This window comes from Thamnophis elegans, chromosome 11, assembly GCF_009769535.1.
Source record: "Thamnophis elegans isolate rThaEle1 chromosome 11, rThaEle1.pri, whole genome shotgun sequence".
In the NCBI taxonomy this organism is placed as follows: Eukaryota; Metazoa; Chordata; class Lepidosauria; order Squamata; family Colubridae; genus Thamnophis; species Thamnophis elegans.
In genome coordinates this window covers 38,755,416-38,781,633 of record NC_045551.1, presented here as the reverse complement: position 1 = coordinate 38,781,633, position 26,218 = coordinate 38,755,416, and the positions used below count along the sequence as shown (strand labels likewise).

The 26,218-nt window shown below is 36.9% G+C and overlaps 1 protein-coding gene across 1 annotated transcript in view; it reads right to left on the bottom strand.

The window, feature by feature from the left end:
- Positions 1-26,218, bottom strand: part of GAS6 (growth arrest specific 6) — a 43,793-nt gene that overhangs the window by 11,104 nt on the left and 6,471 nt on the right. The window contains exons 3-11 of the mRNA XM_032226282.1: positions 21,920-21,944; positions 21,176-21,238; positions 14,680-14,802; positions 13,667-13,789; positions 9,826-9,951; positions 6,898-7,019; positions 5,075-5,193; positions 2,204-2,393; positions 45-209 (exon numbers count right to left, since the gene is read on the bottom strand). Coding sequence (XP_032082173.1) covers positions 45-209; positions 2,204-2,393; positions 5,075-5,193; positions 6,898-7,019; positions 9,826-9,951; positions 13,667-13,789; positions 14,680-14,802; positions 21,176-21,238; positions 21,920-21,944 — 1,056 coding nt within the window. The remainder of the gene's footprint in view (positions 1-44; positions 210-2,203; positions 2,394-5,074; positions 5,194-6,897; positions 7,020-9,825; positions 9,952-13,666; positions 13,790-14,679; positions 14,803-21,175; positions 21,239-21,919; positions 21,945-26,218) is intronic.

Here is a 26,218-nt window from a genome sequence, read left to right as displayed (position 1 = left end):
CTACCACAAATTATAAAATGCATGCAATGAACAGTCCTACTTACAGGATGTATAAGATGATGTGTCTTGAAAGGAACTCCTCCAACTGTTAAATTTAGTTGATAAAGTCCTCTGTCTTGAGTAAACAAATCGCCTGAGACAGCTATCCTCATAACTGCATCCTTATTGACTTTTATAACTAAACTTTTTTCCAATTCTTCAACTGATATCTGACAGAAAAAATCACAAAGGGATCAGGAGAGAAATATGAAAAGCACATCATCTCCCATATAAAAATATTATTGAATGAGCTATTTTCAAGTTATGTGGTGGCTATGAATTAGTCTTGTCTTTAGAAATACATGCAGCCAAATAGCTTTATTTTTCTCATTCAGTAGGACAACATTGTTTCTGAAGTGAAGCTAGGAACAAAGGGGTAAGCTGACTTATCTCAACAAAGCAGTCCCTATGAACCATTTCAAGTGAGATTCCACACATTAAAATTGAGTCTCTCATAATATTTTACAAACATATATTTGCTAACAATAACAAGACAAAACATATGATCAGTATGCAGCTTTCTCTCATGTTCCAATCATATATAGAACTGGTGGGACTTAACATTTGACTATAAATTGACTATTTATTTACCAGATTTATCCCAAGCCACATCTTCCCCCAAATAATTATCTGAAAACTAGGAGAATGGCTGATAAGAAGCTGCTGCTGTACAGAAAGGAATAAACAAAGGACTGCAAACAGAACGGTGCCTTTGTAGATTCTTAAAGGTTTTCCCTTCTTTCATCCTTTCCATGGGCAGAGATGGGAGGTTAAGACTGTGCATATTTGAATTTCTCTGAGAGAAATGTATAAGATATACAAGACAGAATAGGTCATACACAGATGGAAAATTAACTTTAAAATATGTACAAGTCAGCTCTTGTTATCCATGATTTTACATATATTGACAAATTCCTTATCATTTGAAATTCCACAAACAGCTGGAGATCAAGAAGCTTTCAGTTTTTCCACCCCAGTTCTTTTGGACAACTGTCCAAACAACTATACAATTTTATCTGCAAGAGGATGGATCTGAATGACTATCAATCAAAGGCTTCTCCATTTTGTATGAATCTAATTTCAGTTTATCCATTCTCATCCAGCCCATTATCAGGCTCAAACACAAACAAGGGAATAAAATGTTTTATGTTAGATTACAATTAAAACCCACTCTAAATTGTACAGTGATATATATATCACCATATGCAGTAGTCTTCCAAATCACTTTCTGAACATGTCCTGGCAAGAGCAAACACATTTACTATTAAATTCAAGACCCAATTCTAAAGGGAATTAAAAGCTTCCAAGGAATCTAAGAGAACAAGGTGGGTACATTCCTGGATCCCCGACATGTCATCTGTCAAGCCAAGAAAATCAATCTCAGCCTCAAATTACAGTTGCATAATCAGTATCTTCCAGATGTATCTACAATTGCAAGACTATCAACCTCTTAATCATCTCAGTTGGAAATTACGTACTTCAAATCAACCTACACTTTTTCTGCTCTTCCACTTATGAAGAGTTAAACTGGATTTTAACTCTTACAATTATTCATACGTTTTGACCCTGGTATGATATCTTTGATAACAGTATCATAGCTATTTATTTTATGTAGGAAACAATATACATCCTCTTGCAAGTAAATTGATTACTTGGCTAAACTGATACTGGCCACATGTTTAAATTCCACAAGCTAAAAAGGATTTACTACAGTAGATTGGTACTTGCCAATGTTTATATCTCTCTACCCTGCCTTCAGCATTTACCTGCAATTCTAAAGACAGCTGCAGAGGCAAAACTTAGCTAATGTCACAAAATTGCAGAAAAATAAAATGTTATGTATTTAAGCATTAAAAACTAATATTCTATTTTATTAAACCTAAGGAATTCTAATTGTTACTATGGGCAATGTACAAGTCATTGTATTATTTATTTTAAAATACACATCACTCCAAGTGATGTACAATTTAAAATCACAAATAAAATTGCCAACAGGATAAAAGTTACAACCAGCATATTTTTTAAAAAAAAATTCTAGCACAGTAATAAAAGCAGTCAAAAGTCCAGCAATACAGCATGAAGTTTACCACCCAACTAAAACCAATGGACCTTGTCCAGCAAAATAACTTAAAGGCATGAAAATAGCAGCCTGTACTATACCCACTGTCTGCCACATGCCATGGTTGATGATTGGGCCAGTGCTGGTCACCCGGCCGATTCCATTGTACTTGAGTTGCAGCTCCAACCGTCCATTGCGCAAAGCCAAGACTATCCAGGTTTTGTCTTGACGGCCTCCAGCAAAAAAAAGGATGCCTTCAGGATCAAAGGTTCTAAAATCAAATTCAGCTGTAAATCTGGACACATAAGAATAAGGAGGGAAAAAAGAGTTAAGGAGGGAATACAGTCCATTTTCCAGATACCTATACCCATTCAGAGGTGGTATTCTGCAGGTTCGCACCAGTTCAGGTGAACCGGTAGTGGCGGCGGTGCAAGGCTCTGCCCACTCACCCTGATGTCATCACAGACCTTCTGAACATGCTGCACGTGCTCCCACTACCGAAGCAGTAGTGAAGAAAAGAGGATACCATTACTGCCTCCATCTAATTAAAAAAAACCACCCTACCAGCCAGTGGTGGGATTCAAACATTTTTACTACCGGTTTTGTGTGCATGGTTTGGTGGGCATGGTGTGGCTTGGTGGGCGTGGCAGGGGAAGGATAGTATAAAATCTCTATTCCTTCCCCACTCCAGGGGAAGGTTACTGCAAAATCCCCATTCCCTCCCAATCAGCTGGGACTTGGGAGGCAGAGAATAGATCAGAGCAGGGCCAGTCAGAGGTGGTATTCACCGGTTCTCCGAACTACTCAAAATGTCCGCTACCGGTTCTCAAGAACTGATCAGAACCTGCTGAATACCATCTCTGCTACTAGCCATAGAATCATTGGGGGATGATAAACATGACATCATCAGGCAAACCCCATGCATTGGGCATTTACATTCAAAGTCAGCAAGTAGAAAAGGTCAGGGTTGGTATTGTGATTATCAGGCACAAAAAAAGACATGTCCACATGTGGTGTTTGAATTTAAGTGATTTATTGCTAAACTCCTATGCTTCTTCTTAGATAAGGTCAGCACCTACTTAGAGTTAGATAAGAATCAAAGGCAGTCCAGGAGGGTTGAACTTAATTCCATCTGTGGCCATGTAGTGATTCTAGGCTAATCCCTCTTTTCACCCCTGGCAATAGCCTGGCTCTGCTATTCCTTCTCTTACAGTAATGTAGATTTGGTAGGGTTTTTTTTCATTTCCATAGTTTATAGTACAGGTAGTCCTCCACTTACAACCATTTTATATTGATTTTGTGAAGTTACAATGGCACTGAAAAAAGTGACTTATGACCATTTTTTCCACTTATGACCATCGCGAAATCCCCATGGTCATGTGATCAAAATTTGAATGCTTGGCAACTGGTTCATATTTATGGCAATAGTGGTGTCCTGGGGTCCTATGTCCATCTTTTGTGGTCTTCTGACTACCAAAGTCAATGGGAAAGCCAGATTCACTTAACAATCCTATTACTAACTTAACAATTGAAGTGATTAGTTTAACAACTCTGGCAACAAAGGTGGTAAAATGGGACAAACCTCACTTAACAACTGTCTTTATTAGTAACAGAACCTTTGGGCTCAATTGTGGCTGTAAGTCAAAGACTACTTTTCATCAGATGTCTCTCTGTGCCTCAATTATTTCCATATGTAAATTGATAGCATCCTTTGCAGGATATTATGGAAAATTGCTATCAACCACCATACCTTCCCCAATAACTGCATTCTAGATTATCCCAATCTTATTGATTGCTGATTGCAATCAATGCAATCAATCAGTTTGCAATCAATCAGTGCTGTTACACTGATTGCTAAGCGAGTATACTTGGGATGTCATTTGAAGAAACAAGAAAATAAGAAAATAAACAACACATTTGTTGCATGTTCTTGGGAACGTTGTTGGCCAGGTAGGCAAGAGAGATAGTTGAAAATGGAGAGATTTCTCAGCCTCTCCTGATTCTGCAAACAATTCTTCTACACCACATTGTACTATCATTGTTGCAAATGTGTTAATATTTTTAAAGAACCATAACCATATGTGGACAAACAAGCTGCCCTGCTGTTTCTGCCAACAAAACAGTCATACCTCTGCTCACATTTCTTCACTTTTTGCTGTAGGAAACCTTCAAAAAGGAAGCTTGCATAAATATTGCTGACCATGCACGATAAGGTTTCCAGTCATGTGGTAACCTACTCATGTCCCCCTCATAAGAACTATATTCTGTGGATTGCAATGGACTGATACCGGTAATAATTTGCACAACATCAGACCAAGCCAGATGCATTGAACTTCCCCCCCTTCTCTGTCATGTGTGTTGCATACAGAAAGAGTTTGTAAAGAGTTCTTTGTTAGTTTCATATAGTCAGATTCTGATATACACAAAGGAGAAGATGGAAAGAAGTACCGGGAACCTACAAAGGACAACGTTAATGTTCAAATATGTATACATTGATGAATAATGTTTTTATGCCATCAACTAGCAAAGTTAGTGCCCATACATAAGAGACAGAACCAGTATTTCAAACCTTCAACCCCTGCCTCAAAACGGATAAGCTATCTTATCTGGGAGGACTTCAAGACATGCAGGAAGATCTACAGTAAGTGGAGAATACCTACTATGGCCCTTAAAATCCCAAGTCCCCAAATTTGAACCCCAGATACTCTGGAGAGATCTCATACCACAAATGGTCTGCAGCCCAAAGACTACCCATCTTGGCATATATAAGAACTCCTGTAAGGACTCCAGTGACATAAAATAAGAGCACAATTTTAATTGTTATTCTGAACTTAACGTCACTAGGCAATTGGTCCTTAGTAAATGTTAGAATTCCAACCCAGGATGACACACCTTAATTGCAAAGAAAGGTAAACCAATTGCCTTTAAGAGGTAAAATAATTATTACTTAAATTGCTTTTAAAAAGCAATTCTCACCTTGTGGGTTGTGTCCTTTTAAAGGATGCTTTGATGACAGGTGTCGCACTAAAAATTCTTCCAAGATAGAGGGATTTAATACTTTTTGCAGTAGCAAATGGTACACAAGGCAAAATATCCTGGGGAAGGGAGAAAAGTTTTTTTTTCCAAAACACTCTGATTAGATTGAGGTCAACAATTACAACGATGTTTTGTGTGTGTCTGTGTGTGTCTCTCTCTCTGTGTGTGTGTGTGTGTGTGAGTGTGTAAAAATTATATTTAGATCACTCAGTGATTTTGTATTGTCCTGGAAAGCAGATATAGTAAATCAGGGCATCCGGCTTAGCTGTAGGTTTTACAGCCCCATTTTGCTATGACTGATGTGTCCAAAATATGTGAACACCTCCATCAAAGAGCCATCTTTTCCTTATTTAGATGTCACACCACTTAGCGATGGCAATTCTGGCAGTCCTGGTTGCCATTGTTAAGTGAAACCATTATGGGTTATTAAGCAAGAACGTCACATGGTCACCAATCACCTGTCTATTTCTCCATTAATTCTCTTATGGCACTTGGGGGGGGGGGGGAGTCACAAATGGCAACCATGTAACTATGAGTCACTGCAATGGCAGAAGTAAGTGCTACTCATTCAGCATTGTTGCAAGTTTGAATAGTTGCTGAACTAGTGTTTGTAAACCAAGGACTGTATAGTGTCATTTTGTTAGTCATATAACATATATCTTTCTTATGTAGAAGACCATAAAATAAGCCCATTGCTAGGGTTGACACCCATTTAATGGATCTCTGGTGAAAATGTCTGAATAGTGTCAGGCAGAAAATACCCAGAGAGCTACTGTTAATCAGAAGACACTATGCAATGGGCAAAAAACAAATCTTATGATGGAGGGCAACTTTGTGTAGGTAATCCTGGACTTACAACCACAATTGAAATATCAGTCATTGAGCAGAGATTCAAATGAAACACCTTGTGACCGTTTCGCTCAATGACTGCAATCCCAGTTGCCATTGTTAAGTGATTGTGTGGATCATTACATTGCCTTTTTCTGCAGCTGTAGGCACACCCGGTTGATATGAAGGTGCAGCCTTCCTATTGAAACCGCCTTGCACCATCCTGTAAGTGGGTCCCATTCTCTCGCTTGTTGGAAGACTCCTTCTCCAAACTGCACAATTTGAAAAAGAAACCTTCCGAACAAGCAATCACATTTGCTAGCCTTCCCAGAAAACTTTCTAGCCTTCAGAATTCTGGCATTCACTAGCTTTCTAGCCCCAGGAAGCTAAAGAATTTTCAGGATTTGAGATCTGTTCCTGAAGTCCACTAAAGGATTTCCCCTCCCCACATATCATGGGCCACTCGGCAATCAACCATAAATATGAGCTGGTTACCAATGTAATCATGTGACAGGGGAGTGGGGGATGGATTGCCCTTTTACAACATCTAGAAGTGCTTTACAGGCTTTAAAGCATCCTTTTTAAGGTTGTTGTATCTTTGAACAGCTATTAAAAAAAAACAGTTGTAACTCAAAGAAAACCCATAAGTTCTTATCTGAAATTTCATTTGGCAAGCAAAACAAGCAAAACATGCTATATGAATGGAACAAGGAACCAAAGTTTTAAGTATGCATGTTCCCTATTCATGATAGGCAATACTCTCTGTTTTGTATTATAATTTGTATTATTATATGTACATAGTGTTTTAATATATTCTTCTCCAGACTCAAGTGAAGGGAATGAGTTAAACTTTTCACTTTGTACATTGCTATCTCATAAATGTGAGGCTCCATTTGTGTATTTCTGCTTGCAGAACAGAAATATTAAAATATTACCTCACAAGTATTCATATCATTGGAGAGTTTAACGCCACCTTTTCCGTTGCAGTGGCAAGTATAACTTCCTTGCGAATTAACACATGTTTGCTCACAGAGGTTTTGTTCACATTCATCCACATCTATACAACACCAATAAAAAGAAAAGCAGAAAAGTTAAGTTCTTGTGTTTGCCTTTAATGTATTTTAAAACAGTTGTAGCAACCATAAAGAAAAATACCGGTACAATATATTATTCTTTCTAAGGAACTTGATTTGTCATTGCATTCCATTTCTGGGCAGCTTCCCCCCCCACATCTCACCCCTTTTACTAAAAATAATCAATACCTTTGTTTTGTTTTGTTTTGTTTCATGAGGATAATGCCATTTCTGTGTTTTCTCATACCATGATAGGAAGTCAGTGGTGACATTTTGCTGTCCTGCTCAATGTATGATATTGAAGCAGTAAGGTGAGATACCATCAGATTAACCATGAATTGGCATGTTTCATTTGTTGCAGATAGGTGAGTGTGATTGGTGGTCCATCATAGTGGTGAATTCCTGACCCTACAAATATTCATGTAGAGCATCAATTGCCCATTTTAGTCCACAGACTTCTTTTTGATGTTTTTTGGTGTTATGTTTTTATTGTTTAGGGGAGGAGCTTCTTTGAGAAGTAGACCACAGAATGGTCCATTCCTTCCTAATTTTGGGCGGCCTGGCACCTAAGCCTATATTAGATATGTCCATTTGTAGAACAAAGAGGGTTGGGGAAAATCCTGTCCTTTCAATGCTGGCTTCTCATACAATGTGTCTTTTATTTTTCCAAATACTTCCTGGTGTTCTTTAGAAATTTCATCCTTGAGGGTTGTTTCTCATTAGGTGATAACATGCTGCTAGATCAAACTCTTTCTTTGTTTTAGGGGTTTCCACTTGTTTCAAGGTTTCAAACTTCCTATATTCTCGTTTTACTTCTTCCTCTCCAACCATGAAACCCTTATATGAGGTGTCCTGATATCCCAGATGTCACTTCTCTGGGTTAGGCCAGGTTTTTCTAAATTATCAATTATTAACCTTAAATGTTGGTGATATTCTTGATATACAGTAGCATGCAAAAATGTTAGGCAGCTGTGCAAAAATGCTGTAAATTAACAATGCTTTCAGAAATGGAAGTTTGAATAGTTTGTTTTTATCAATTAACAAAATGGAAAGTAAATGAATAGAAGTCCAAATCAAATCAGTATTTGGTGTGTCCATCCTAAACTATTAATTCTTCTACTTCTGAAAGCATTCTTGATTTATAGCATTTTTGCACTACTGCCCAACACTTTTGCACAGTATAGTATGTGTGTGTGTGTGTGTGTGTGTGTGTGTGTGTGTGTGTGTGTATATATATATATATATATATATATATATATATATATATATATATATATATATATATATATATATATATATATATATATATATACTTAAAGTCACAACCCCTGGTATGCCCAAGTATGGGAGGAAGGTCACACTTCCATTCTCTGTCATTAGGCTCGTCACAAGAGTCCATCCAGACAGAAACCCAATATTTTTTACTGTTGCCTTTTTTGTATATAATTTTTTGTATGTATATATATATATAACATTATATATATATATATATATATATATATATATATATATATATATATATATATATATATATATATATATATATATATACATACACACACACACACACACACATATACATACACACACACACATACTGTATACATATACGTATATGTATATGTTATGAGGATATCATCTAGATAAGCAGCATATTATTCCCTTGAAAAAGGATAAAGTAGTGGGTGCCCCATGTAGATTAAGTGACATTCTCTTAACAGCAAATGGTGTTTTCTTGTTTGAATGGTGTTCCAGTAGAATTTGTAAATATCCTTTGGTTAAGTCCAAAGGTGAAAAATGCATGGATCTGCCTAGGCCATCTGAGAAGTCATCAACTCTGTACATTAGATACCCATCAAATTTTGCCACTCAGTTTATTTGCTGGAAGTCTATGTATGTAACACCGGTTTTCCCTATTTGATATTGGCATTAATTCAATTGGAGTACACCAGTCCCTTGTCTATTCCATTTTTAACAGATCTTTCAACTGTTCAGGAATTCTATAGGGATGCTGTCTAATCAATCAAGTTTCTCACATTTTTATCTGTGTTCTCTTAAAACAGTTTATCTCTTCAGTTAAAATGGCTGAAGTACAATATCAAAAAAGCTAAAGTGGTAGCAGATTAAGTAAAATAATCATTAACCATAGCACTCCATTTTCTACCTAAGAATGCTTTTGTTTGAGAAAGTTGGGTTCTCCCAATGCTGGCACCCAAAAGCAAATTTGAGTATAAACCTGCACTGAATTTTCTAGCCATCAGATGATTTTTTTAAAATAAATTGGATGACAATACATTTAAAGGAAAATATTTATAGCTCAGAGTTGAATTGAGGGGTCCCATTTGGTACTCTCTGAGCTTGGTTGTTTTCTTGAAGATGTTTCATTACCCAAACTAGGTAACATAATCAATGTGAGACAATACATTTAGCGTACCTTTTAAAAATTATTCTTCTAAAAATATTCACCATAATGCTTGATACAGTTCTTCATTCAAAGCATGGGTGTCAAACTCGCATCGTCACATCATTGTCACATGATGTATTGCCACTTTCCCCCCGCCTTCGCTAAACTGGGGTGGGCGTGGCCAGTGTGTGATGCATCCAGCCTGTAGGCCGCGAGTTTGACACCCCTGATTCAAAGCATCAAATCTGATTCAACATATCTGCTTATTTTTCAACACCCATTTACCATCTAGAGGTATATAGGAAATTAACAGCAAAGTGTGAAGGCCACAGCATACACAGCAAGGGTAAGAATTCTCATGATCATATTTAATTCTACCTACTAACCTTTGCAGGTCTTTGTGGCCTCATCATAAGTGTAACCAGTATCACAAACACACGTGTAAGATCTTATTAAATTTTTACATTGAGCTTCTCCACAGATCCCTGATGTTGCAGCACATTCATCAATATCTGGAAAACAGCAAAAAGTAAAGATAATCAACAATAATAATCAGACTATCAACAATGTTTCACAGGCCTAACTCAATCTCTTTCTATTGTTATAACCGCATAATGGAATTAGGAAATGACTTCCGTCTCCCAGAAACAAAAGGCTGATAGTCTGCAAACTATGCAGCACTTCTGAGTAAATGCTCTAAAATGATTAAAAATGGGGAACTCTGTGGATGGGAACAGAGAGGAAGAGAATCACAGGAAAAAGTGTGATAGCAGTGTTAGAAGAGGGTCAGGGTTTTGAGACAAAAAGGATCACAGGATAGGAAATTACCAAGCTGTTTGGCTAGGAAAGCTTCTTTCACGCAACAATGAGGGTTTTGTACATAGCTCTCTTAATGGAACAGGCTGTATAGATCATATTTACATGCACATTTGAATTTGTTTCTGCATTATGAAAATGAGGCATCTAACGTAATGAATGGAAGATACACAGTCAAATCTTGCAGTGTAGAGAGCGGCATGTGGCACCACCTATTTTTCAGCAACTAGTCTGTATATAGCAAATTTCATGCAGAATAGTATAGCTGCATCCATACATACCCACCACGCCATTCCCTTTTAGGTTAAGCAATGTTATGCACAGCATAGAAAAAGAGTAAACCAAAAGAAATGAAAGGCATCAGAGAAGAAAAAGAGAAGAAATATAACCGACACTAGTTTATATCGACATCATTCCATATTCTCTTCATTTCCGATAGATCCGTCCTCTGCTTCATATGCTGCCTTTGTTTTCTTAAACTATGTTCTGAGGACGTCATCAACTTTATCTTATCATGACTTTCTCAACCTTCACCTTCCTTTTGACCCATTCTTTCACTCTGCCTTCATCTATTGGTTGAGGAATTCGGATTTTCATTCATTCTCACTCTATGACAAGCTACATACTCATACAGGTAGTCCTCAACTTACAACTATTCCTTTAGCGATCGTTCGAAGTTACAATGGCACTGAAAAAAGTGACTTACGACCAGTTTTCACATTTATGAGTCCAGCAGCATTCCTATGGTCATTTGATTAAAATTCAAGTGCTTGAATGTTTTATGACAGTTTCACTGTCCCAGGGTCATGTGATCACTATTTATAACCTTCCCAGCTGGCTTGTAACAAGAAAAGTCAATGCGGGAAGTCAGATTTGCTTAGCGAATGCAGGATTTACTTAACAACTACACTGATTCACTTAACAACTGTGGCAAAAGAGTTGTAAGGTGGGGAAAAATTCAATTAACAACTGCCTTGCTTAGCAATTATGGCCCCAATAGTAGTCTTACGTTGAAGACTACCTATACCTCTTTTACTTCTTTTTATACTCATCATTCAGTTTTGCATTCAGGAGCATATTCCATTCACAATTTTTCATTCTTTACCCTATTTCTCTTGTTTTACCACATATTAAGCCATGGTGGCACAGTGGCTAGAATGCTGCATTGCAAGCTAATTCTTCCTACTGCCAGGAATTCAATCCTGATCAGCTCAAGGTTGACTCAGCCTTCCATCTTTCCAAGATTGGTAAAATGAGGACCCAGTCTTCAGAATTAATAAAATGTAATTTAAGGAATGGGGATGCAACCACTGAATCTGCCTGCAAATTTTATGCATGATTCCAGTAAAGCACTTGGCTACTTTCACACACAGATACTACTATGTTCATGCCCCACATGTTCTGAGGAACATTTTCTAAACTATTTCCAAAGCGCTGCACAACCTTAATGCCTAACTCTCTCTCTACTCACAGTTTGTCCATTTTAATCTCCTGTGCCAGCTGCTTTTCCACAAATGAGTTATACAATACGTTTACAGCCCCCTTTCTAACTAGGCATTTTCCAAACGTATTGGAATTGCAGTTACGCTAGCTGACATATGATAAATGGCTATTTGTTTGTTTTATTTTTAAAATGTTGGCATGCTGCTTCCCATTGTAAAACAAAACTAAAATAGATGTAGATAATCAGTATCTTCCAGGAATGTCTACAGCTGAGTCATTACTCTTTCAATAACCCAGTGTTTCTCAACCTTGACGACTTTAGAATGTATGGATTTCAACATTACTGACAGCTAATTTAGTCTAGTCATTAAGGAACCAGACTAGAAAGCAGGAGGCCGGGAGTTCTAGTCCTGACTTAGACATGAAAACCAGCTGCATAATTTTGAACTAGTTACTCTTTCACTCAACCCACCCCACAAGGTTGTTGTTGTGGAAAATAGGAGGAGAAATGTATGTTGAGTTATTCTTGAGTTATTTGTAAAAATAATAAAGGCGGGATAAAAATAAAACTACTGGCTGAGGGATTCTGGGGATCCTGGCATCTTAAAGCTGCCAAGTTGAAGAAACAGTGTAATAAATTGTCTCACAGGGGAATGTTTATCACTAGGTGAAACTAATGAAGATTTCATGGAACCAAAGGTAGACACCATCTGTAAAGCAAGGTTGCAATCTTTCCTGGAACTATCCGGTCAAGTCTAACTTGCTGATAAAATAGACCTTAGGAGGTATGATCAAAAGAAAATGTGAAACAAAAAAAATCACAAAGTGTCTTGCAAATACTTCCAAAAGCTTGAATGATGCCCCCAAACAAAATGGTGCCTCAAGCACCTGTCACAGCCTTTGCAAAATGTGGTTTCTCAGCAACAGCTTCAGTTGGGAAGTGTTTTGCCGCTACTGTACAGCTCTTTTCTTCCTTTAACCTTCTCTCTCTCCCCTCCACAATCTCTGTCCAGGCAACATTATTGTCATTTATTCTTTACTGACTTCCAGTGTGCAGAACATTAACATTCTGTTCAACAGGCTGAAGTAACTATAATTTAAATTACAGAAAACATATCCATTGTTATTGGCCACTTGTCATCGCAACATTTCTGAGACGAGTAAACTCTCTAGAGATTATTTTTCTCTCAGGTGACCGCACAATTCTTGTATACCCTAGGTCATTCTCTAATACAATGCAATATAATAAAACTAAGAAAAACTATATTCTACTTTGCCAAATATTGCTTTTTAGCTCCAGAAGGAGCCAGTTGGCTGGAGCATTTTGGCATAATATGCCAATCCTTTGTGAATCACTCTTTTGCTATGGGGTTGGATCTTTCTGTGGTATGACTGCAGGCATGCTTAGGCATGCATTCCTGGCTGTTGCTATTGAAATCTTAAACTGCAGTTGTGAGAAAGTCAGAAGCAATACCAACTGCTCAGTTTAGTCTTCAGAATTATTTATGCTAATAAAGACAGCAAACAGCTCAGGGTTAATGTGGTTTATAAATTTTATCTGGATTAGAATAATTTATTGCTGGCTCATAAATTCACTTAGAACATATCCACAATAAACATTTTAATCCTTGAGGTGCCATTTTTTTTCTTTCATCAAGATAGCTACCCTTTTATATAATAAGGGAACAATAGATTCTCAGCAGAGGTATTTAGCTTTCACTTACTCCCACAGAATTTGTGCAGTAACCTTCTCATAAGTGTTGTTGATAGAACATGTCAAAAGATCCAGCAATCATAACTTGCCACAGTGTTTGAATTGGCAAACTAGGGGTTGGCATCAGCACCAAAAAGGAGAAAGAAGGAAGCAGGAAAAAAGAACTGGAACAGATCAAATTAGATTCAGAACAGGCTAGTTCATGTAATGCCAAAGGTGGATTTCATATTATTCTTGTCTTTTTCATAGCTTACCTTCGCATGATTTATTGTCACTCATAAGAGCATAGCCAGTGTAACATGAGCAGTAATAGCTGCCTGGCTTGTTATAACAAATCTGTTTACATCCGCCATTGTGATCTGCACATTCATTAATATCTAGAAATGGAAAAAGATTGTTTCAGTTTCCAAACAAATTCCAATAGAAGAATGTGAAACAAGAAATTCATCTCTTCATATGCATCATTTCATTAAATTCCACCTGTTGTATATGCAAGATTTTATCATCTCTGGTTTAATTTTCAAGTCAGTTTACAATGTGTAAATTTACTTATTTATGCAGTTATTCACAAGCATCTTCCTATCACTGCATTAAGTTTTTGGCTGATCGGAATAATAAGTTATGCAGAATCTCTTTCAATCAAGTCTTCAATTATTCTATTTTAATGGGCTCATTAATCTATTTGCAAATTACACTCTGTCTTGTCATGAGCTGCAATATTTCCTAGAATAACTCTGTTAATCTCCATCTGGAGATTCCAAAGATTGAAACATTTATGTAAAAAGAAAATTCCATATTTTGTAAATAAACTATATTTTTCTTCATCCAAAAATCAGAATTATAGGAATACAGGTAGTCCTCAACTTTCAAGTTTGTTTAGTAACCATTCAAAGTTATAACGGCATTGAAAAAAGTGACTTATGACTGTTTTTCCCACTTATGATTGTTGCAGCATCCCCAAATCATGTGATCAAAATTCAGATGCTTGGCAACTGACTTGGATTTATGACGGTTGCAATGTCCCGGGTTTATGTGATCATCTTTTGAAACCTTCTGACACTCAAAATCAATGGGGAAGCCAGATTCATTTAACAGCCATGTTGCTAACTTAACAACTGCAGTGATTCACTTAACAACTATAGTAATAAAGGTCATAAAAGGAGGGACACTCACTTAACAACTGTCTCGCTTAGCAACAGAAATTTTGGGTTCACTTGTGGTTGTAAATTGAGAACCATCCATATCAGCAGCTCAGACTTAGGCTTACCTTTATTACATGTCTCGCCCTCCCAGCCTCTCTTACAGTGGCAAAGGTATCCACCTTTCAGATCTTCACATTTTATAGTGCCGTCTCTGTGACATGGGTTAGGAGAACATTGGTCTGGTAAATCTAGGCCAGAAAACAAACCTTGTAAAATGTTTATCCTTGACTCATATTGTTCAGAGCGATGAGTTTGGTATTACTCTTCAAACTTATCCCAAGAAAGCATTATTCTTTTGTATAAGGAGGAATAACATTGGTAGAATTGCATCATTGTATAATGATAAGCCATATGCCCAATTCCAGAAAAGGTATAACTCACCAAAGTAAATGAAGTTTTGTTCTGGAGAGCATTGTGGTTTGTTTGTTTTTTTTAAAAAAAGAATGGAAAATATTTCTCAATTACCTTCCTCATTCTAACTTTGAAATCAGCTTTCTGAGAAACTGTTCTCTATTTGCTTTTTTTTTCCCCTCAAAAAAAAAAAAAAGTCCTGTGACTACAATTGTTAATTTTAGGCAAGAGAAAAACACCACCAATTTACAGTTACTATCTTACTAGAACACCCTGAAACTATGATACATCTTGTTTGTACAGGGGCTCAACATGAACTCTATACATACATATATACTGAACATGCCAATTAATTGTTATATTCAATAAACAAAAGAGAATGAGACCCAACGCAGGACTTTTTTCTACTAAGTGTGTATGTTTCACAGAGGTGCAGATTAGTCTACTGAATATGAATACACACACCACACACACACACAGAGACACAAACAAACAAACACACACACAAACATATATATATATATATAAATTAAAAATGCAGTGATACCCAAGTCCCTGAAGATACATAAAAGCACCCATTTCTCCCTCATGATTGCATGTACAGCATATAGGTTAACACACATCTGAACGCATGGCATATACAAACATATGGTAAAACATGCAAATGTACAAAATATATAACAGTGCACCACGAATCTTCCTTAAATGAACTAGCTAATACTTAGACCAGTGATGGCTAACCATTTTGGTGCCAAAAATGCGAGTGTGTGCATGCAGGCACCCATAAAACAAAAGTGTGCCCCCACATGCGCATGTGGGCTGATAGGCATGGCAGACAGAAAAAGAAAGACAAATGTAGGAAATTCTTTATCAATAATGATGCCTGAAAATGTCTTCCTCAGAGCTGAAGAAGCTTCTTGGATGAGAAGCAAAACATCTTCAAGGAAAAACAAAGTCCAGTTGCCTTTTGGAAAAAAAAAACACTTCTGGTATTCCTGAAAATGCACTCATGATTTTCTCTGTCCTAAAAGCCACAAAAATATTTTTATTCAATTGTTCAAATAAATTATTCTAATAATGACAAGAATGTCACGTCTCTAGCCATGTATTTGGTCATGCTATTTGGGAACCAACTGACTCCTGACTACATGTCACCAGGTACACAAGTAACATGTACTAAGAAAGGACAACTATTCATATTCTAATGTTTTCTGTATTTTTTTAAAGGGAAGTAAAGTCATAATCTAGAATACAAGAGCAATATTGCTGACAACCTTCCAAGTAGACCAGAGTGGAAACACAACAAAATGAGCTAATTCTACTTCATTGTCAATCTATATTATCAGAATCTTACAAGTCTAAAAGTTCACATCTCCCACGGCTTGATATGTTAGGGTGAATCCTTTCTAAGTTTCTTTCTCTGACCAATATTTAGCTGCATGACCTCCCCGTCCAATCTGATTATTCGTTAAGGTAGCATCTGTTCCCCTGCTTTCCCAGTGTTGTTCTAACACACCATTATGTCTGCATAGAGATATCCCAACATTTTATTTTTCATTTCTACATGGTGATTGCTTGATTAACAAGTTGAACATTAGAATGGCATTTTAGATTTTTTCAAAAATTTCCTTTTGTTCTCAATTCTCATAAAGCTACTTCAAGAAAAATGGTCAATTTATACTCCCCAAGTGTGATCAGAGTTGGAGTCCTTATTCTGAAGTCTTCATTCTTTTATCATAGCAAAACATTCTGATGTGGAGCAAGGCAAAACTCATAATTATGAATTGTATGTAACAGGGGTGGGTTCCTGCCAGTTCCAACCTCTTCTATAGAAGAGGTTCCACAAATCTACAGTGCCATTTAGAACCGGTTCCAGTTCCCTCCCCTGCCCATCTGCACCACGCTTGCCCCGCCGACCGCTCACTGATTGGCTGGCTCACCAATTGCCCCGCCCGCCTCTAAGAGTCCTATCTAAAGCTTAAAGTCTTAAAGCTGTCAAGTTTGAACATGCCTGGGGTTTTATTTAAAGGGTTAGGGGTGCAAGGGTCTTGTAACTTGACAGCTTTAAGACTTGTGTGCTTCAAATTGCAGAGTTCCTGAGCCAACAAGTTGGTTGCTAAGCAAGAGCGTTGTTAAGTGAATTTCACCACATTTTACAAGTTGGCCACTCCCACCCAGTCTCATGACTGCCAAGCCACTCCCACTCAGTCACATGGCTGTCAAGCCACTCCTACTCAGTCACATGGCTGTCAAGCCACTCCCACAAAGCAGGCCACACCTACAGAAGAGGTTCTAAAAATTTTTGAAACCCACCACTGGTTTGTAAATACCAGTGGTGGGTTCCTACCAGTTTGGCACAGTTCGACTGAACAGGTAGTGCTTTGGCGGCCTGGGTTGCTGGAACCAGTAGTGACCCAAGCCTGCCATGCCCCCAAACTGTTTCTCCGGGTGGTGCCATAGGCACCGCCAACTTGGTTTTTGCTTCTGTGCATGCGCAGAACAATTTTTATTGTACTGCACATGCGCGCGCACGACGCATTCATGATCAACTTGGTAAGTTCCCTCTGCCAAGGGCAAACATTTGTACAATGTTTTTATCTTGAAACCCAGAAATAGTACTGCTTGATAAGGTCAATATAAACACTAAGTACTAATAAAAGCCAACATAAAGGTAACATAACAAAATACATTGTCCTTCCTCGCTTTCTGAAGTAAGCAAGCTCATGAAAAAGAAGCAAAAACCGAACAGAAGAACATCTAACATTGTGAAGGTAAATCAGACATTTACATAAAACATTCCTGTGACCCCAATATAAATTACACTCACCAAGGAAATACCATTTAAAAACCCTGTCTGAAAATTCTTGCTTAGCGGGTAGAATTTTATTTCTGTAGTTGCTGAGCTTTTTGTTTTTTAATAGAAAAGATTAGATCAATGGTGGACTTGCTTAATATTGATGACTTGGCAAATTTACACTGTTCTTGTAAAAGATCAATGTTTGCCAACCGTAACAATTTAGGAATTATAATACCGACTGGGGAATTCTGGGAGTTGAAGTCCACATATTTTTAAACTGCTAAGTCGGAGAAACACTATATGAGAGGAAAATAAATGTGTTAAAGTTTCAAATACATTTTTCCTTCAAATGTAACTGTTATTCTCATACCAATAAAATATAGACTGGTCATAGAACAATTACATTGGAGAATATCCCAAATTACTACATTAATCGTAATGCAGCCTAAAGAGGTAAAAGTACAAAACCTAACTAGTGCCAATTCTATCTAAGAAAAAACTAGTACTTACTTGAACCACACTATACAGACATTTTCTCTTTTTATAATCTAATATTAAAGATGCATTTTGCTATTTTTTTCATTTAGATTCAAAAGGATTCAGGAAATTACAAAATTGCCATGGGCAAGCTTTTATGTTTGAAGCTCTGTAAATAAGGCACATACTTCTGTAACAGACTGAGATAGCAGCTTGCCTAAGACAACTGAGCATGGCTTTAATTCTGTTCTTTTCTGTTCTATTCTAATCCACCTTTCAAGAATATAGCCTTCCCAAGACTGTTTTCAAAGGAAAAACTTTGCAGGGTGTTGTTAAGATTACCAAAACATGTGAAGCAATTGAACAATCGGGAAAAGCAGAACATGCAGTATAAATGTTATATATTTCATTTTATAATTTTTAGATATGCTTTGTCTTTCAATCATGCTTTTGGTTCTGTTTTTCAGTCTCATATAAGCAAAGGTTATAAATAATATTTCTGTTTAAAAACTTTGTAAAGAAAGAGACAGAAAAGTGGAAAACTAGGGGACTGTTACAAAAACACCATGCCCAGTCACCTTACTGCTTTTTCTCCAGTATGTTCAGACAATGCATCAGAAACATTTGATACTGTTTATTCTTCAGATGGAAATAATTATCATAAAAGTATCAAGTTCATCATACTAGATTCTTGAATAATACGTTCAATGTCCTCCACGAACAAAAATAGTGGAAAACCCTGGCAACTATTCACATATTAAAACACACAACTTCCTGATCATTCTATTGAAAATCAGGCTGTCCCATGCTTAATTACGTAATGCTTCTACAGCGCTTTCTAACTTCTTCAATTACAGGGAAATATATTCCATAGTGTATCACTAGCAGTTGCCCCCAAATATGAAGATAAGTTTCTCAGTAATCATCTGAGAATGGATTCACATGACCATACAAAGGTTTAGCATGAGTTAGGGATGGGTGGGGGTAATTTACAATATCTGTATATCCTTTAATGAAATCCAGTGTAGTCTGTGATTCACTTGGAATATTGAACCTATTTTCCCCCAAACTGTGGAGTTCCACACATTAATTCAACCACATTCTCTCAGCCTAACTACCTCACATGATCATCATCATAATTGCATATTCCACCTGGCCTCCATATGCCAATAACGTAAAACTTGTATAGCACTGTATATTTAAAGGCAAAGGGGGACTTCAGAATGCACATATGCATACAGCACAAGCAACTGTCTACAACTACTTAAGCCAAACATGTCTTTTCATGGAAACACACAACAGCTGCAAAGGAAAGCTATGCAATCCCTGCGCATCTACTTTAAAGAGAGGCAGAAAAGCAAGGTGGCAAAATGTAGATACAAAATTATAACATGCACAAGATGTCATCATGCCAATATCACCACTACGTACTTGCATCTTCATGTCTTGAATAATGCACATATTTGCAATATTGTGTGATGATATCAGCATGGACATGTTATCATTTGCCATCCCACCACAGATGAGTAAGTAGGTGTTACCTGAATAATTCCTTTGTTGCGATTGAATCTAAGGACTGTACATATAATGTGCAACATAATACATAATGTCTTAGGATAAGTTTAAGGTGTTCATTGTATCTTGACATAAACAAAAAATCAGATGAAGAAATTTAATTGTATAACACTTGTATGTAGTAGTGTTTCGCTGACAACTAGAAAAATTGGGGGATGCCACGCAGTATCTTGAGCTTTGGAAGAAATGTACCCTAGAGATGATGATATCGGACTATGATAAAGGAACCAGGTAATGTAGACTGATTGAAATGGCCTTTTAATTCTTGAAGGAAACCACTGTTCAACATCTTATTTAATGGTCCTTGAAGGATTCCCATCAGAAGTATTTGCTACACTTTCAAACCTACTCAACAATTCACTGGTTGAGAAAGTCTTTGGTGCTCTCTGAGCTTGGTTGTTTTCTTGCAGACATTTCATTACCCAAACTAGGTAACATATCAATGCTAGCTAGTAAAGAGTGTGGTTTGCTCTGTTTATATTGCCCTATCAGGGTTGGTGGGGTTGGTTTTAGGATTAGGGTGCGCATGTGCCCTGGCCCCCAATGCATGTGTGCATGACCCCCATGCATGCAACCCACCCCTGCACTTGTGCACGTAACCCCCTGCTCACAACCCGTACCCCGCATATGAATGCAGAACCCCACACGTGCCCCGCACCCCGGACATGCGTGGCAGAGACCCGAAGACCAGCTGGCCAGGGGGAGATGTGTGCACATGTGCAGTAGATCCGAACTGGGGTGCCGGCTCATGTGCTATCAGAGAGGGTCCTGAAATGTAACATTATACACAGGGGTTCTGCTGTGCATTTTATTATGATTCATCAAATTGTCCAAAAACATCTAGTTAATATAAACCAGGATTTCTCTACCCTGGCAATTTAAAGATATTAAAGTTGCCAAGGTTGAGAAACACTGATCTAAGCTCTAGTCTTCTGTAACATCCAACTGCAAACCACGGTTAATAAAATAATAGTTCATAGCTTAAACACTAAAATATATTAAGCTCAATAAAACAGAAGCATCCAATGACTCTGAAATGCAATGCTCAACTGAAAATCAGAGGCTAAGCCACGTTTTCATTTATATTTTACTTTCCTTTTTGAAATTTTAGCAAGATGTTTTAAAATCACAGTTCAGCACTGTGTATGCATGCAGCAAGTACCAGTGAAGGAAAGAAAATGGAAAAATAAGGGATACAAGATCCACTTTAGCACATTCTTGTAACATTAGACCACTATTTAACATCATATACAAACTCTCAATACAGTAAATTATTAAAAGCAGGATGGAGCATGAATCATGCTAGACCGACACAAGAATGTTACAAATGCCTAAAAGATAGAAAGATGAAAAATGCTTACTATGCACACACGTATGTAAACTTGGACTTCTTATAGCTGGTGACCCATAGTCCCGAATACAGTCTAAAGAAAATGCAAAAAGTATTATTAAGCCATATGCCTAAATGAACTGATTTCTAATCCCCCATGCTACACTCAGCATATTTACTCTTCTACCAAATTATTCGTATATGTAGATATATATCTATACATCCATCAGTGGTGGGTTACGACCAGTACGCCACGGAACAGGCATGCCAGTGCCTGCCGGGAGCACTGGGTACTGTTCCGGTACTGTGCTCCAGAGGGCCCACCCTCCCATCCACCTTACTGGTATTTGACAGCGTGCGCATGGACTGTACGGCATCTGTGCGATGCTCCGAGCAGCTGGAGCGTTGTGGGCAGTAAATATGCATGCGCACGTTGTGCGTTTTCATGTGGTGGACACCCGGCCCCATTACACTGTACCGGTTGCAACGGGATCCGGAACCCACCACTGACATCCATATATATAACTGCACTTTTATTTTAGAATAATTCTTCCATTTTCTAATATTATGCAGATGACCTGGCTGAGCCTGAGGATGGGGACAAATGTATCAAAAGTCAAGATTTCTTTATTTTTTTTAAAAAGGGGAATGGTGCCTGGATCATTGCAAAAGATCATATAAGAACTAATCTCTATGGCAGATTAATATGCATATATATTGTGCCTGGCAACAAAACAACACTATCATACATGAATAGGATGTAACTGCAACTCACCCAAATATTTCGGGTAGAAATAATCCTGTGAGAGAGGGAAAAAAAGCATTTATTGGAAAGACCCATTTAATCTAAAGTGATATTAAGATTAAAATAAAGGCTAACAGTTTAATAATGGAGCAATACAATTTGAATGGGTCGGACATGACTTTGCAACTAACAACAACAATTTAAACATGGTGTTAGGTGTTTGCTTATTTTATTGATCCCATTACCATTAAACAAAGCATTTTTGCTTCTATAGAGCCCTGAGTCACACTACTGAAGGTTAATGGCTGAATACTCATGAGTAAACATCCAGGTTTATACTGCTTACTCATCAGTAAATCTGCTGATTAAGGAAACTTGAGCTGCCTGCTTGAAAACAGAGGTTATGAGTGGAGTGATCCACTGTACTTTCAAAAACATATTGGTGACAACAGCAATATTGGAGGAAGGAAGTGAGTAATCAAGATTCAGTTTCTTATTTTGCTGTTTGACATTAAATTCTCCAGCTGCAAATTCCGGAACAATTATCTTAGTTATAGGAAAAGAAAGTAAAGGAAAGTTTCAATTTTAAAGCAGAATTATAAACCCTTAAGTCAGCATATGTTATCATCACTAGGACAGTTGAGTTCCTCCTTAAAATATGGGTTTATAATTGTTAGTTTAATCTTTTGGGCAAATCACTCATTCCACTGAAGACTGTCACCAATGTCAATAATAGCTCCCAGAATACATCCCAGAAAAGATGGTACTAAAAGTAATGCACCTTATGTGAGTAATGAGTCCAAATAACAGACCAAATAAGCAAAAAAGATGAAATGTCCATGCCTTTAAGGAATGTAAAACTGGTCAAGGAACAGTGGTTAGTCTTCATAATTTCAAAGCCCAACTTGTCCTTTATTTCTCTTTTGGAAATTAAAAGGGTAGAAGATCACACTAACAATAAAAACTGCCTACAACTGCACATAATGATTTTCGCAATGTGAACCTGCATATGATAGGGTTTCTGTCGCAATGCTTAATACCCTGTCATGCATGCCATGCTAATATATGGTACTGTAAATGAGTAGAAAATTAGACAGTATGATGGTAAGGAATTGGTGATAGACAGACAATTGTGATGTGAAGAATATAGTGGTATACATGACAGATACAAGTTGATGCAACACCCTCCTCAAATACAAAAATCAAGAAAGAATGGCTAGTCTCCACATGCATACATTATGTATTTAACATATTTGATTACTTCTTTTCCTTTAGTCTATTTAATCATTTCCAAGAACTTCATTTGGATTTTTTTTTTGCATATCAAAACATGTCTTATTTATTTTAGCAGGAAAAAAAGAAAAAGACTAGGAGGTAGAAACAATTTTTTTCTGCTTATATATTTCCATTTATTCAAGCTTCAGAAAGTCAATAAATTAATGTTTCTGTTCGGTTTACACTAACAGAAACAAATACTTTACTGACATGTCATAGAAATGTTAACATTTAACATTACAAGATTATCCATTATTTTGGCCAAATACTTGAAAACAAATCAGAAGTTGGGGGGGGGTTAATTTTATCTTATGTTCATTTTCAAACAAGATGACAAATAACAAACCTTACTATTTAGTTTCCAAAGGTTTTGAAGAAAGTATAATTTTCCATTTTTAAGTTTCTGAACTACTTTTCCCAAAACATAAATGAAAGGTTATGTAGTTTATTTATATGTTAGTGATGCCCTGAGTATCAGAAAGCTTATCAATTTATGAAGACAAATTAGAGGTTATGTGCAAAAATGTATAACTTACTTTAAAAGTTTCTTTTTGCAATTATAATTAGACTAATAGATTTTAAGCACAAATAAAAAAGACAGGAGTTAAATTCTAATTTAAGAAGATAGGTTATAATTTCAATTTAGATAAATAATGAATAAAAGTAGAAGTATATGTACAGACAATAATTTATGTTCATGATCTAATCTATGTTATATATGCCCCAAAGCATATATTTCATATAGGTGTTTTCCAGATATTTTGCATTAGAATTCATATAAATCTCATTTAAAATGGCCATTTGGACAGAAATCATGGGAAATGTAGTTTAACACAAGTTGTTATCAAAAGATTATGTTATCTATAAATTGGCTTCCCCCCCCCCCCCAACATGTAATTCCTGTTATAGGTAGTAATGAATCACTAATGAATCACTGCAGTTGTTAAGTTAGTAATATAGTTGTTAAATGAATCTGGATTTTCCACTGACTTTGCTTATCATGTCACATAAGATGATCCTATGAGTTTCACGAATAGGAGCTGCCAAAGAATTTTGTTCACATGACCATGGGGATCCTGCAATGATAAACACTCATAAGTCACTTTTTTAATGCCGTTGTAGCTTTGAACAGTCACTGAGTGAACTGTTGTAAATCAACGACTACCTGTTCAAATTCACAATTTTAAATGGTTGCTGAATGAACGGTTATTAAGTGAGGACTGCTTGTAGCTTGCTTTTCCCCCCCCAAATCAGATTTATAGAAGGAAGCTTAAGATTTGTCGCTTACATCAAGAAGGTATTCCTAACTAAGTTGTCAAGACTAGCCTACACTAGAAACTTCTTTTCGTTTAGCTGAGATTGCTGGATTTTGAGCATTAACTGGCTCACAAATAAAATGCACGGTAAGTAATAACTTAAGCAGAAGGAAAGCACTGCTGAACTTCAGCATGTACCATAAAGCGAACTATACTTTCAAGGTCAGATTGAAAAGTCGATTCTACTTGTTTGTAGCTTCACCTGACCTAGGTTTATAATAATGTTTGTGTTCATATCACATTCAGTTACATAGCTAACACATGTCTGACTGGAACAGATCTTTGCTAAACTACTGAGTCATAGATAACTCATACTTCATTTCATAAGCCGATTTTTCATTTTCACAGCCACACATACTATGCTAAGCAAAAAACACATTTTAATCTAATCTGTTCTTGCTAATAATAGAAATCTGTGCAAGAAAGAAACAATCAACAACAGTGTTGCCAAATACACAAACTTTCTGATAATAGATTAAACTGATATAGTACAGGGGCCAGTTTAGGAGGTCCTAATGGATTCTGTGATTTCTGAACAAAGTGAAGAAATGTGTTTTGATCACAGAAAATGCACTTTCCAAGTTACAGTCACAGATTTATTTATTTTTTTATTAAATTTATATGCCATCCATCTCACTTTCCAAAGTGACTCTGGCAGATAATGCATTACACTGCATCTACTCTGTGTCGATGCTACACAGGCGCTACCAAAGCGCTGTTTTGCTTTCCAATCAAAACAAAAAAGTCTTTAGTCAACAACGATAAATGTTAAATAATTTTCAAGGATGGAAGAAATGTATATAACTCCATTATCTTGGGGATCTATAAACAATAATTTTTAGGCAGGGGATGGACTGGATAGGAAAGAAACAGGTTTTATTTAAATAAATTAGTAAATAGCAGACTGTAACACCAAGATGTTCCACAGTTGGCATCTTTTACATATATTTTTCTCTTTGCAAAATCATAAATAGAAATACTACTTACATGACATTTCTATAGTATTGGCACATACACAAGCATCCCTAACAATCCTTATTGCTTCTGGTAAATCCTATTCTTCTTCCCCAGCAGATATCATAGAAAGGGCTACTTCTAAGGAAGCCTTTGCTCATTTGGATTTGTGTACTATTATGCTATTGTTTTTTTCACAAAAAGAATTGAGGTAACAGACATTCCCCTGAACACAAGCCACACCCACAATTGAACACAGAGCAAAGTAAGTGGCAATGCCACACCCACAATTAAATAGGTATTCCAGGATGTGCTGTCAACAAGGAAGCATATATTGGCTGAAATGTTTGCAGTTACAGGATAAGCAAAGCTAGAAAAGCATCCAACAATGTTGCAATGACATTGGGTCTTGGAAGATGACAATATGAGGGCAAATATGTAGATAAAAGAGGTTAGGACATGGTAGATTATAAAAATCAGGGTAAAAAAGGCAATGGAGAAGTAGGAGAATACAATATCATTGGTATGGGGTGGAAAAGACTTCCCCCATCTCCAGGAAAGATTGCTGTGTGTCCATGTTTGGACTGAGGTGATGTGCCTGTGTGTGCACATGCTTATAAATCTGTGAAGCACCATATACGTCTGAAGGAGGTTATGCATGCACATAGATATTCGTATGCATTGCTGTACTTTACATGGATACTGGCACGTCTTCTCCAAGACTGGAACCTTGCCTTCCTATAGATTATGGATTATAATTTTTCCAAAACTGATTGCATAACAT